The following is a 15,235-nucleotide window of genomic DNA, read 5'->3' as shown; positions in this document are numbered from 1 at the left end:
CTTAATATTTCATCATGCCTAAGGCCTTGGCAAAATCCAATGAACGCCAGGGGTCTCCATTGCCGGAGGAGCAAGGTCCATCAGGAGGGGTCTCTCCCAAGGCCCCTATTGCAAAGTGCAGTCGTGTTTCCAAGCAGAAAACCAAGGCCCCACCTACTTCAGGCCGCAGTAAGTCGTCTAAAGCATCTCTGAGGGATGAGCAGAGAAGAGATGAAGCAATACAGAGAATATGTAGTAGGGCAGTCTCTAATTTACCCTCTTCTTCAATGGCCAATCCAGAACCCAGTACTTCTGCTGGGTCTCTTATTCGAGAGGGTATTATTTCTACCTCTCCTGGTCAAGCTTCCTTACAATGTTGCCCAGTGGATATTCCTACAGACGCATTATGGGGGGGATCCCTTCCTCCAGTTTCTCATACAGTTGATGCACCAGTTATTGAGTCTCCTGAGGAGTTTTCTCAGATAGTTCCTTCTACTGCAACCCACGTTGTTGGTCAGGGGCAGAGCCTCTTTGCCTGTTTCGCCACATATTCAGGCAATCATTGAACAGACGATTCAAAGGACCCTTTTATCGGGCATGCAGATATCTGAGAGGGCTTCCTTGTCCCATTCAAGGCTATCAGTGAGGAGGAGGATCCTGAAGAGGAGGAAATGCAGTCACAGCTGGGTACAGTCTCGCCTACCCACTCAGTAACTAGCCATCCCTCTCTTTTGGAGGGATTAGAAAGGGGAGATCCTGACCTGTCTGAAGATGAAGGGTTATTACCTGACCAGCCGGCATTTACTGGTCTTTTTCCTCCTAGTCTTTTTAAGTCCTTGCTTTTCAAGGCAAAGAATGTGGCTCAATTGAGTTCTTCCTCGGATCAACCTGTGGCATCATCCTCCAAGGGTGCATCTGACATTCTTTTTTCTGAACCTGACCGAGTTCCGGATTCTATTCCAGCACCCCCACTTTTCATGGACGTAATCAAATGCCAGTGGACAGCCCCTGGTTCTTCTACGGTTCCTTCCTCAGCAGACAAACGTTTCTTCAATGTGGACCCCAAATTAGCTTCAGCTCTACAGACACCCACTGTAGATGGTCCAGTTGCAGCTCTGGCATCTTCCTCATCCATTCCGGGCCAGCCTGAAGAGAACCTTCGTCCAGAGGATAGACGGGCAGAGGAAGTCCTGCAGAGAGCTCATCTAGGTGCAGCTTGGGCAATCCGGTCGGCTTCTTCAGCATCTTTCTTTAATAGGTCCACCTTGTTGTGGCTCAGACAATTACAGGATAAACTTCCAGCAGAGGATACTCGTATCCACCAGGACCTGAATAAGATAATTGCAGCTGCTCAATTTTCGGCGGATGCCACTTTACATGCCATACGTTTTGTTTTCAAATCCATGGCTTCAGCTTTGACGATTCGACGCTTACTCTGGCTTAGACATTGGCAGGCGGATGCCCGCCACAAATGGAGGCTGGCATCGGCTCCCTTCGCAGGGGAGCTACTTTTTGGTGCTGTGTTGGACCCTCTATTGGTCGAGACTAAAGACAAAAGAAAGATATTACCTTCAGTCTATCGCAGAGGGGAAGCCAGATTTACTCCCTTTTCTCGTCAATCTTCCTTTCGAGGTTCTGAATGGGGGGCTGGTTCTTCCAAGTTCCAGGGGTCCTGGGCTCCTAGACAAAGAGGAGGTCATGATAGAGTTTCACGGGGTAGGCCCTTTCCTTCCAAGCGGCCCTTTCGTGGAGGAGGAAGTCGTCCATTCCGGCGTCATCGATAGGTGCATTGCTAGTCCTCCCATAGGGGGCAGGTTAGCCCATTTTGCGGATCAATGGGAGTTCACTACTTCTGATAATTGGGTTAAGAATACAATTCGATACGGTTTGTCTCTGGAATTTGTTTCCTTTCCAAAAGATTTTTTCATTCGCTGTCCGGTATCTAGGAACAGGGATAAACGGGTCCATATGGCGGCAGCAGTTAAGCATTTAATGGAGATTAGGGCTATTCAACCAGTAAGGCAAAGGGGACATGGGTTTTATTCTCTTTTGTTCCTAGTTCCCAAATCTTCGGGGGGCTGGAGGCCCTTTTTAGACCTCAAGAGACTAAATCGTTTTATTGTTTATCATAAGTTTAAAATGCACTCTCTTCGTTTGATTCTAGATGGCGTTCGGAAGGGCGACTTCCTCACTTCCATAGACCTCACTGAAGCTTATCTTCATATCCCTATTTTCCCGGATCATAGGAAGTTTCTCCGGTTTTGTTATAAGGGGGTTCACTATCAATATAGGGCACTGCCCTTTGGGTTGTCTTCTGCCCCGAGGGTTTTCACCAAGATCTTGGCTGCTATGGCAGCTCATCTTAGGTCCATACCTATTCGACTTTATTGTTATTTGGATGATATTTTAATTTTATCATCGTCAGAGTCAATGGCCAGAAGGGATTTACAGATTGTAGTTCAGACTCTTTCTTTACATGGCTTCTCTATTAATATAGAGAAAAGTCATTTGACCCCCTCAACCTGTTTACTTCACTTAGGAGCAAATATTGATTCCATATTAGGTAGAGTCTCTTTATCTCAGGAGAGACAGAGTAGTTTAAGATCTTTAGCTGGTTCTTTAATAAAGGAAAGCAGAGTTTCCTTGCTGTCATTATCCCAACTCCTGGGAAAGATGATTTCAACCATTTCCATCGTTCCATGGGCGAGATTTCATACTAGAGACCTCCAGTGGTTCCTGTTGCCATTCCAAAGAGCGGGCACAGGCAATTCCACTTCAAAGTCCTACTGCCCAAGGAGGTTCGCAAGTCCTTCTTCTGGTGGTTGTCATCGGCGATTTCAAGGGATCTCCTTTGCACGAGCCTCATCGTTTGGTGGTAACTACGGATGCCAGTCTTTTCGGTTGGGGTGCACACCTCAAATCGCTGCTGGCTCAAGGAGCTGGTCCATCACTGAACGCCGTTTTCCTATCAACCGGCTAGAGCTACGGGCTATTTATCTAGCTCTTTGTTTTTTCCAGAACCATCTATCAGGCAAGCATGTACTGGTGCTCACGGACAATATCACAGCCAAGGCTCATGTCAACCGACAAGGGGGCACCAGATCCAAGTCCTTGATGAAGGAAGCAAGGACCCTATTCCTGTGGGCAGAACGGAATCTTCTGTCCTTGACTGCAGAACACATCTCAGGGGTGTCCAATATTCAGGCAGACTGGCTCAGTCGTCAAGTCATCGACCAGGCGGAGTGGCGTCTGCATCCAGATCTGTTCAACGACCTCTCACGTCGATTTGGCACTCCAGTGGTGGACATGTTCGCAACACGGCAGAACACGCAGCTTCCTCGTTTCTTTGCCAGGTTTCCAGATCATCTAGCAGAGGGAGTCGATGCTCTTCGCAGTCCATGGCCAGAGGGGTTACTCTACGCGTTCCCGCCTCTCTCAATCATCCCGAGTGGTCCGGCGGATTCTGGAGGAACAGGCAGAGGTCATCTTAATCGCCCCTCACTGGCCTCGGAGGTCTTGGTTCGCAGATCTCAAGTCGCTGTCAGTGGCTCCCCCCTGGAGGATTCCTCCCAGCAGAGTGTCGTTATCTCAAGGGGCTCTGGTTCATCCAGATCCTCTATGGCTCCAGTTGACCGCCTGGCGCTTGAGCGGGGCGCCATGAGAAGAGACAATATGTCTGCCAGGCTTATCCGGACTATGTTAGCGTCCCGGAGGCCTTCCACTGAGCGCATTTACTCAGCCTCTTGGCGGGCTTTTTGTTCCTGGTGTCAAAGGACTGGGGTTTCTCCACTCCGGGTTTCCATTTTGCATATATTGGAATTTTTGCAGGAAGGGTTAGACAAGGGGTTAGCTCCCAACACACTTCGTAGACAGGTAGCAGCTATTTCCACGGTTTTATCCTGTGATCCACTGACTTCCTTGTCTCAACATCCTTCTATCAGGAGGTTTTCAAAGGGCCAAAATTTATGTCCTCCCGTGGTCCACAGATATCCCACTTGGGATCTTTCGCTGGTCCTAAATTCCCTAACAGGGCCTCCTTATGAGCCATTGAGGTCTACCTCTCTGAGGCTATTAACTTGTAAGGTTGCCTTTTTGGTGGCTATCACCTCTGCCAGAAGGATTTCAGAATTAGCTGCCCTCTCTGTCCGCAGTGATCTTTGTGTTTTCCATCCGGATCGAGTAGTGCTCCGTTTGGATCCTTCATTCATTCCTAAAGTAAATTCAGTTTTCCATCGCATGCAGGAACTTAATTTGCCTAATTTTTGCCCTCACCCAGTTCACGGGTTAGAGCGCCGTTGGCATACTTTAGATGTTCGAAGAGCTTGAGAATTTACATTAAGAGAACAGCAGAGTTAAGGAGAACAGAGTCCTTGTTTGTGTCTTTCCTTCCTGTTTCTTTAGGGCGTAAGGTGACATTGTCCACTACAGGCAGATGGATTAGGCATACGATAGCTAAGGCTTACGAGATGAGATTCTTGCCTAGGCCCCCGCGTTTAACAGCGCATTCCACTCGCAATGCAACTATCTCAGTGGCCTGGTCTACTCAGGCATCCTTGCCAGAGATATGCAGGGCAGCCACCTGGTCGTCGCCCTCTCCGTTTATTAGACACTACAGAGTGGACAAGTATGCTTCGGCTGAAGCTGCCTTTGGCTGTAGGGTGCTGCAGCAGGTACTTGTATCTGAGGTTGAATCTGTCCAGACCGATCCCTCCCGTAGTTAGGGACACTAGGCTTTGGTATGTCCCACTCTGACTGCTGTCTCCACCATAACGGAGAAGGGGCGTTGGTACTTACCTGAGACGCACCTTCTAGTTCAGTGGAGACAGCAGTCAGCCCCTCCCTATTTCGGTCTGGATCCTCTTTTGTTTGTTTGTTTTGGATAATAAAATTTGTTTCTTTATTTTCCACGACGCATTGAGTCTGGTTTTTCTTGCCTTCATCAAAATCTGGGGTTCCCAGCAGCAAGAGGCAGGACTTTCAGCTTCAACAGACTCAGTTATCCAATCTGAACAGAGGAGCTCCACCCACTCTGATTGCTGTCTCCACTGAACTAGAAGGTGCGTCTCAGGTAAGTACCAATGCCCCTTTTCCAGCCTGCACGCACAAAATGGAAGACAATTGTGCAGGCCCTGGCCTACTGCATGGAGGAAGCATGGTCTCCTCAGGCCAGAGACAGGAATGGTAGGGGCCCTAGCAGCAGTGGCAGAGATCAGAGCTAAGGCTCGGGCCCACAAAAAAATCCTCCAGGGTGGAGGAGAAGGCAGCCAAACAGTGGCAGAAGACCTTAGCCAAAAAGGGATCAGATCAACAAAGACAGTCTGATCCCAAAATGGCCAACAACCCAGTTTCGCACCAGCTCCCTTGCAGCAGGTACAACATGCGGAGCACCAGGGGATACCTGTAGGCACCTGGTCTCCAGTAGACGTTAGTGAGCAGTTAGGACAAGGCAGCCTTTTAGGACCTAGAAAGACTGATGTTTCTGCTCATTCAGTGTCCCAGATTCTTGTGACAACTACTGGAAGAGGGCAGCCCTTAGGGGACATAGAAACGCTTCAGAGGCAATGTTTACCCCAACAGTGGAGGTGCTTCAGGAACAGGACATGCCTCCCTTTATGAGTCTTTGGATATCTCAGGCGATCACACAGGGAATTGCTGAGGGACTGCAACACAGCAAACAATTACCCAACTCAGTAGGCCATGCAGCCTGAACTTTGGCAGCCAGCAAGTGAGGCTGCAAGCTATCACGGGCCTTATTCCCCAACTCATTCTGCCCACAGCCAATCTTCGCTGTCAGAAGGGGAGCTTCAGGGGGAGGGGGAATTTTCAGACTATGAAAGAGAACCCCCATGTATGCTGGCCTTCACGGGCCTGTTTAATCCTGCTCTCTTAAGCCTCTGCTGTCCAAGGCACGGAACACTGCTCGCCTGGAGAAGTACTCTATTTCACAGGAACCAACTCCAGAGATGGTTGAGCAGGAAGACTTCCTTTTCACGCAGCAGACTACTGAGACAGAGGCTATACCGCTACCCAGGATGTTCCTGGATGTGCTAAAGAGACAGTGGGCCTCACCAGTCATATATTCTTGACTATGGGGTTTGGAGAACACGTTTTACAGCATGGAGTTGGAACTTTTGGACCTAGTCCAGATTCTGAAGGTGGATACCCTAGTATCCGCTTTTATTTCCTCCTCGGTCCTACCACCGGACGCGAAGGATACATTGAAGGCAGAGGAATGAAAGGAGGAGATGGTTTTCCAAAGGGCCCATCAGGCAGGCTCCTGAGCGATCCAAGCCTTCACTGCAGCATCTTTTTTCACCCAAGCATCAGTGCGCTTGCTCAAACAGCTTCAAGCTCGGATCCCAATGGAGGATCTGAGGGTGTATCAGGACCTCTGCAAAATCATTGCGGTGGCTGAATTTATCGCGGATGCATTTTTAAATGCTGCCAAATTTGGCACATCGCATGTTGCGGCTGTGACATTGGTGCATAGATGCCAAGAACAAATGGAAGTGGCTTCTGCCCCTTTCAGGCGGGGAAAGCCTATCTGGGGAACCTGGATCCATTTTTAGTGGAGACCAGAGATAAACGGAAGGTTCTCCCATCCCAGGGCAGGATGGTGGATTTCCGCACCTCGCCATACTTCAGGCGGCCCTCCTTTCAGCAGGGGGAAGCTGGAGTGGATTTCCCTGACAACAGAGGCCCTTTCTTTCCAGATCCAATTACCAGACCGAGAGATCTGGTTTTGGCAGCAGAGGAAGACAGCAGTCACAGGGCAAATGCTCCTTTGTGGCAACAATGGTAGGGCATTCAGATGCCACAAGTGACATCAGGCCTCAACCTCCCATAGGGGGCCGTCTGGTCTTTTCTCAGACAGATGCCTGGGTCAGGGAGACAATAAGATCAGGGCTCTCCCTATAATTTCTCTCCCCTCCCCCCCAAGATTCTTTCTCCACTGTCCCATTTCCAGAGACCCGGCAAGACAGAACCTCATGGAATCGGCGATCCACCATTTGTTGGATATTCAAGCCATTCATCCAGTTCCGCCGGACCAGTGGGGGCTGGGCTTCTATTCAATTTTGTTTCTCATCCCAAAGCCCTTGGGGTGGTGGTGGAGGAAGGCAATTCTGAACCTCAAGAGACTCAACCGGTATCTGGTCTACAGAAGATTCAAGATGCATTCCCTTCATTCCATTCTGGAAGGCATCTGGGAGGGAGACTTCTTGGATTCTGTAGACCTGATGGAGGCATACCTTCATGTCCCTATTCGTCCAAGTCACAGGCAATTCCTGAGGGTTTGTTATGCCAGGCACCATTTCCAATATGTGGAAATGCCATTTGGCCTGGCATCAGCCCCACAGGCATTCACCAAGATCATGGCAGCTCTAGCAACATACTTCAGAGCATTACCCATTTGGATTCAGTGCTATTTGGATGATTTGCTAATCCAAGCATCCTCCCGGCCACAGGCAGAAAGAGATCTAAGCATGACAATCCGGCCCCTCCGGGATCACGGGTTCTCAGTCAACCTGGACAAATGTCATTTGGTACCCACAACAAGACTGGTGCATTTAGGTGCACTCATAGACAATCCAGTCCTCTTGCAGCCCATTTTTGGCCTCCCTGGCCTCCTGTGGCACTCTGTCAGCTGAAAACAGCAAAGTGCTGCTGCTAGCAGAGTGCTGCTGGAGATAATGGAGGCCAAAAATGGGCCGGGGGGGTGTACGTGGCCTCCCCTCCCCGGTGGCTCATTTTGGATGGCAGAGGCACTGTGGGCTGGTCCTTTGATATTTCCAGGCTGGCTCTGCAGGCCAAATTTAAACCCCCTGTGGGCTGCATCCAATCCATGGGCCTTGAGTTTGCCACCCCTGTTTTAGAGAGTCAGTGAGGCCACTTGGAGGTTTATCTGTGTCCTCAGCATCACCTGAGTAGTGCAAATGTATGTGGAGCTTTCTTGGAACTACTGAAAGGTCTGTATAGATGATGTTGTATCCCTCTCCCTTTTTTGTGAAGTGGTTGTTTTATTTCCCCAGGGTACAGATCTTCATTGTACTGCATATACCATGTTGCTCAATTTGTGTCTAGGTCTTCTATCCTTGGAGTATTCTTCTTCCTTAGTGTATTCTTGGGTTTAAAGTGTGTATATATGTTGTGTTGGTTGAAAAATCTTCCTGAGCTTTTCAGTTATTCCTGCAATGCATGGAATGACAACGTTGCTTTGTTTATTGTTCTCTTCTTTATTATGCTCTTTTTGGAGATTTGATGAAGGCCCAGTTGGGATAGACACATGTTCCGAGGGTTTCCTTGATGTGTTTTAGTTCTTTTTTTCCCCATCTTTGCTGGTAGTGATGTAGGGTTCTGATAACCCCCATTTTGTGCTCCGGTGGATGATGGGAATCAAAATGTAAATCTTGATCTCTGTGTGGGCATTTTATGTAACCTTCAGTCTTAAGGCTTCTGTCTTCCTTAATGTGTACTTAACAGTCCAGGAAGACTAGACTATTTTCCTTAACAACTTCCTGTGTGAATTTGATATATCAGACTGCTGCCCATCCTTAGGACACTGGCTTTGGTATGTCCCATTCCTTGATTCTCCTCAGCACACTGGAGAAGTATCGTTGGTCTTACCTGATACGCTACTTCTTGTGTGCTGAGAGAGAATTCAACCTTATCCTGGCGACCGTCTGGTCCAGAGACAGTCAAATCAGATAAAAAAACAAACGTTCAAGTCAATCATTACGCCTTTGTCAAAACTGGGGACACAGATGCGAGAGGTGTGGCTATAAAAGATTGACAGACTCAGTCTAATGAGCAGAAAGGCAGAGTTAACCCATTCCTTGGATTCTCTCTCAGCACACTGAGAAGGAGCATGTCAGGTTTAACCAACACCCCATCTCATAAAGATGTAATAACTAGCAGGAAACATTTTGGAAACGGTGCTCAGATTGAGAATTTTTCTGAAGTCCTGCCTTTACATTTATATACCCAAATATACTATTTGGGTATATTATATTATATTATATTATATTATATTATATTATATTATATTATAGCCTATAAACCCAAATATACTATTTTTCCTGACTTTTAAATAGTCACATCAACACTAAAAGTGAATATTTCTCCTCTATCAGTGAGGATTGATATCAGGATTAATATGAATGAAAACGACTCCAGGTCTGACTGATGAATGTGTTGACAGTTTCGTTTCCATTTCTTCATAATACTTTTGTTTAAAAAGGTTAATTCTAAAGCTTTCTCCTTCCACATTATGGCTCATAAAGTGTAATTGTTACACACCGTTAACAGGCCAGGAATCTGAGCCAAAAACCAACAAATTGAAGGAATGTAACTGATTAGTATTCCTTACTGTTTGCCACTGAAACATTTGGAAAATATGGACTTTTTTACATTTCATGCAATATTCATTAATGAAATGAATATTGCTATAGAAAGTTCTAATTCAACTTTCAAAGTCATTGAAGGCCTTGAACAAATCAGTGACTGAATTTGTGTATAATCCTGATTTAATCATGAGACATCCAGTTCAATTTTTAAATATACGTAATCCTCGAATTATGACCATTTGTTTAATGATGGTTCAAAGTTACGGCCCTGGAAAAAGAAACTTATGATATTTACTCACACTTACAACCATCATACAACCCTGCAATCATATGATCGCAGTTCAGGTGCTTATCAGTTGGATTGCACCTGAGATCAATTGCACCATCCTATAATCATGTTGATTTCTGGCAAAATATACCATTGGGGAAATAGTATTCACTTAATTATTATATGATTTGCTTAACAACTGTGTGATTTTTATAATGACTACAGTGATTTGCTTAGAGACCAGCATAAAGGTAAACATAAAATCAGGTTTGACTTGAGTTACAATCTCAACTATTGTGCTTTGGGGTCCATTTGTAGTTGTAAGTCAGAGACTAATTGTAGTTGCAGTTTGTTGTTGCATCCAAACTACTTTGTAATAGTAATTTGTAAGAAAAAGACAAATTGAGAATCATTGTCTTGGCTTGTTCAGACACAATATCTTTAAATATGTTTTCCAGTTAGGACAAGATAAGAAACTATATGGGTAGTCTCGACGTAGAACCACAATTGAGCCCAAAATTTGCTAAACAACACATTTGTTGAGTTTTGCCCCATTTTATGACCTTACTTGCCACAGTTGTTAAGTGAATCATTGCAGTTAAGTTAGTAACACAGCTGTTAAGTGAATCTGGCTCCCCATTGACTCTGCTTGTCAGAAGGTCACTGAAGATGACCCTGGAACACTGCAACTGTTGTAAATATGAACCAGTTGCCAAGCATTCAAATTTAGTTCACGTGTCCACAGGGATATTGCAGTGGTCGTGAGGGCACTTTTTTCAGTGCCATTGTAACTTCAAATGGTCACTAAAAAAATAGTTGTAGGCTGACGACTACCTGTAGTTTCAAAATAAAATAAATATTCCAGTATCTTCAAGCTGAACCAAATGGGAAGAAATGGAGCAGGTTTACGGAAGCAGTCATAAAATTATGACTAATTGTTAGGTTGATTCAGATCATTATCTGTTTAGCATTATGCCTTGTATAACTTGCTTGTAAAGTACATTTCTTTATTGCATTTCTTTATTAAAGTACATTTCTTTATTAAGACTTCTATTGAAGTCTTAATAAACTGGATAGAATACAGTTTTTTAAGTTTAAGTTAAATGACAGTATAGTTTTAGACATTAGTGTTCTTTTTAATAAAAAATGTGATTTAATTGCCATAATATGTGAATTTCGTACATCTCTGTGTTTTTTCATTTAACATGTTGGAACACTTTTTTCCTTCTAAATCAGAACTCACACAAATTGAAGACCCAAGAGAGCAGTGGAGAAGAGAACAGGAGCGCATGCTAAAGGAATATTTAATTGTCGCTCAGGAAGCACTTAATGCCAAAATGGAAATTTATCAAATTAAACAGCAGCGATTTGAGCTAGCACAAGAAGAGTATCAACAGTTGAATAAAATGTGTGAGGACGACAGTCACTCTTATGCAAGTAGTAAGTTTACATTTCCTCATCAAATAATACAAGTTTAAAGTTAAGATTTTATATATTTTAGCTAAATTAAAAATCCCAATCTGCCAAAAATTGTTCTTGATAACTTAAGGGTTTTGCATTACTGAAGACTATTAACTACATTTGATAATATGTGCAATTTATTTATTTATTTTTATTTAATTGCAGTTTTTAAAATAATCTTTATCTTAAAAAATCTTAAGAAATTTACTCTTATCTGAAGATACTTGCAGAATAAAGGACCAATCTAAATTCAATGTGGAGGCTGGGATTCTGTTTCACAATATTTTTATTTAATTAAAAGCTAGTATAAGATATATTGTTGCTAATATTGGTCTATGGGTATTAATTTTACTACCAACAAAGGGACTGTCACTCATCTTCATACACTGTAGTAACTGAGAACCATGCTTTATTTATACTGTATCATACTTTTTCTCCACAAACTCATGATAGCTAGCCTAATAGCTAGCATGGGAAATCAACCTTTGAGCTTGCGTGACTGAGGATAAACTTGAACATGGACCTTTCCAATTATAGTCCAGCCCTTAAATACTAGATCGCTTTGGCTTCCTACAGTGGCTCTTATAGTGGTTGATATACGTTGCTCTGTTCTGAATGTGCCTCTTATTTTTCCCTGAAAACCAAACAATGAACAAAGTGGGAATGACTGGACTTTCTTGTAGAAATCCTTCAGAATCCTGACTTGTATTGCTTATTCTGAGTGAAACAACAGAAAACAAATAGGCATTTGTTTGAGCAAGTCTCCTTGATTACATTGATATTAAGCTTTGCAATTTACTTGAAATGAACATTGTTTCTTTATGAACAGCCTATCAAGTCAACAAGAATATCTGATAAATATAATAACATTCTGATATTCACCTTCTGGAATTTAGAACGTGATATTTTCAAAATGAATGTTATCTAGACCAGATGAACTAAATTTAAGTTAAACTACTGAAATATTTTCAAAAGTTAGTAATTTGTATTCTAAGTCCCAATTATTCAGTGTATATAGAGCAACACATTTGCTCTTAATCCAACGCAATTGTGCAAATCTAGAGATTTGGTTTGATTTGCTCATATCAGCAGGATATGCATATTTATGCATAAAATAGTGTGTATTCTCTTTTTAAATATTGGTAAATGTTAACAATACTTATATATTTAATCATTGTCCTTTTTTTGTGAAATAAATTATGTGTTCCACTTACGAATGAATGCTTAATGTCACTATTCAGCAAATAATGATGTATAAATTGGAAATTCAAATTATTCAAAATAAATAAACATTTTGTGTAGAATATAAAAGTTAAGTATGCAAAAAGTTATAACATGAGGATAGTTCTTGGGAATCCTGTTATATTTATAATACAGATCAGTGTAGATGTAGATCTTCCAGTGCAGATAAAAATGAAACAAAAATGCCACATATTTCAAGTGTGGGTGGTTTAAATAATTCAGGAATATAATTTTCATCTCAAAAATAAATCCATATTCATTCTTGAGACAAAACTAAAGGGATATCTGAATCTTACAGAATCTTTAAAAAAACCAATAGTTCGATAGCATTTCTACTACATTTTATTTTTTTCATGGTAGTGTACTTTGAATTTTTGGTGCTACTGCTGCAGCTTTTTACACCAGATCCCACAATTCTTTAAAAAACAGAGAAAAACCCCATACAATTATAGCTGAGAACTGCTAAATTAGTCCTATTAAGGTGTAGAGCCACCTAACCCCCATGAGATAAAACACTACTGAATTATCTTTTAGAACAACTATAATTCATAGTTTTTCAGGCACTATGCTTCTCATCAATGTTTGTATAGCAATGCTTTATGTTATTTGTTTGAATAGGCAAGGTAGTAGAAAAGAAAAAGTTAGAAAAATAAGAACTGGGATAGAAAGATCACAGACCCATATCTAGAAAAATACTGTCCAACCCATCAAAACTGCTGAATTTGTTTGTTTGTTTGTTTGTTTGTTTTGGTGCTCTGTGTGAGAAACTCTTCTGTCCGTGCCAGAATCATCAGTACAAATGGGGCAGTTGCAGCAGTGATTGCAAATCTCTGGCCTAAAAGACTTCTTCATTGCCAAATATGATGCATCATCTTGTTGCTGCTTAATCTTTAGCAGAATAAACCATATATCTTAGAAAGAGTACTTCCCCTTGACTGGATAGGAATGTTTTACTTTTTTAAATAAGCATTGATACTGTGGAGGGCTGCAAAGTGGATAACACTTTATTGACCCAAGGCAGTTTTGACTAGACAATTATGCTAATGTTGAGAGGTAACTTACAGAATTGAGCATGAAATTTGCTTCTCCAATAAATAAGCATTTAATCCAATTGCTGGGGCAGGATGTGACTGAAATGAAGTTAGCACGTCATAGAACTGGTATGTTAATCTAGCTGATGAAATATAGTATGAATTGGTGTGACAGGTTATCCTTGACACACATCAGTTAAATTAATCCATATCTGTTTACACATTAGTGCAATGCTTAAGGAGTTGTAGTAAGCACAGATGGAATGGAAAGATATCAGTTCTCTCTCTTCTTCCCTCTTTCATCCCCCTTTTTTGACTCACTAGAGACTTAGAGAATGAATCATTCCAGATCCAGTAGAATTCTACTCTGTCCAGAAGTAGGGCCATCGTACATGGGAATAATACTAATGCTATGGACAGTCTCACCACTTCTGGCAGGGTAACCAGCAAACCTGATTTAAATACTGAAGTTGTGGGATAGAATATGTCAGGATAAGTTTTGGTGACTCCAATCACCAAGGGCAGTAAGTCTGAGATAACCAGAAAATAAGTGGTGCCTAAACTTGTGTAGCAATTTTTTAACTGTCATCCAGTCATACTGAAAACCCAGCTTGGTGGCAGAATATAACTGTAGATTGTAATAGGGTTTTGGTATAGCAGGTAATTGTATAAAACAATCCATTTCATCAAAATATACTCTTCATTGTTCTCTATTTTATCTTATTTGAAGCAGTTGGTGGTCAGCTTATATGCTTGGATCCAATCATCAAGCTCACAAAACTATTGCAACTTTCAGCAACCAAACCAAATATGTTCTCATGTTTTAGCCTCTCATACTTTTCAGGAGTCCTGGGAATGACCTGGCTTCTGGCTCACAATCCATGTATTCAGTGGGACCACAGTGACATCACCTTTGACTGTATGCAAGATTTGTAATCCTCAGGGAGTCAGACACTCATCAATCAGAGTTTCATAGGTGGAGGGCCTTCAACCTTGTCATCCAAATATTTGAAGTATGCAGATGTATACGAAGAGTCAGATCTTAATCTGAAATACTGATTCCACAAACTTATCCCTGGATAAGTGTAGATAACAATCAGCTCCATTATACCCATTGTTGGGCAGTCTAAAGTATGTGTTTGTATGTGCATGCGGTGTGAGAGGGAGAGTTGTGTGTGGAAGAGAGGGAGGGAGGCAGAAAATCTGCAAAAGTGACTTTTCTTCTTCCAGCACATACACCTTTTAATAAAAAGAAGGTAGCTTTCTTCATATTGTCTACTTTCTTAATATCTCTAAACATTATGGGTCGCTGTTGTTTTTTTCTTGATTTCAAAGTTCTTAGAATGGTTACAGAAAGAATGAGTTTTCAATCAGGCGTAACAGGATTTAACAATCATTATGGGAAATTTGAATACACAAAATTGCATTCAACTGTCTTTCATTGTCAAATTGCCTTCATTCAGAAATTGGTTAATTCCACTTTCTGTGATTTCCTTACATTTTTTATGGTTAATTTGGTTGAGCTATTTGAGTTGAGTAATTTGAGGACCCTTTTCCATTGGGATCAGTTCTTTTGAATCTCTACATATTTATCATTTTGAGTTAGAAGAATTTATTTTTAATCTACCTATATTGGCTTACCTGGAGTATTGCTTCTCATTTGAGAGTACACAGTTATAGAATATAGATCCAAAAACAATTTATTTTATTTATTTATTTATTTATTTTATTTGATTTTTATACCGCCCTTCTCCCGAAGGACTCAGGGCGGTGTACAGGCATAATAAAACCGACAATACAATATACAAATTTAAAATACGATTTAAAAAACTTATTTTAAATTAGCCCAATAATTAAAATTTACCATACTAAGAAAACCCCGTTTAAAATTAATGAATTTAAACATTAAA

At 42.2% G+C, this 15,235-nt stretch overlaps 1 protein-coding gene across 4 annotated transcripts in view; it reads left to right on the top strand.

Annotated features, from left to right (window-relative positions):
- The window catches only part of WWC3 (WWC family member 3), a 105,557-nt gene that overhangs the window by 44,108 nt on the left and 46,214 nt on the right, over positions 1-15,235 (top strand). For all 4 annotated transcript variants that reach the window (XM_058186917.1, XM_058186916.1, XM_058186914.1 and 1 more), the window contains exon 3: positions 10,828-11,031. In XM_058186917.1, the coding sequence (XP_058042900.1) occupies positions 10,828-11,031 (204 nt within the window). The remainder of the gene's footprint in view (positions 1-10,827; positions 11,032-15,235) is intronic.

Source organism: Ahaetulla prasina, chromosome 5 (genome assembly GCF_028640845.1).
Source record: "Ahaetulla prasina isolate Xishuangbanna chromosome 5, ASM2864084v1, whole genome shotgun sequence".
Lineage (NCBI taxonomy): Eukaryota > Metazoa > Chordata > Lepidosauria > Squamata > Colubridae > Ahaetulla > Ahaetulla prasina.
This window is presented reverse-complemented; position numbering and strand designations above follow the sequence as displayed.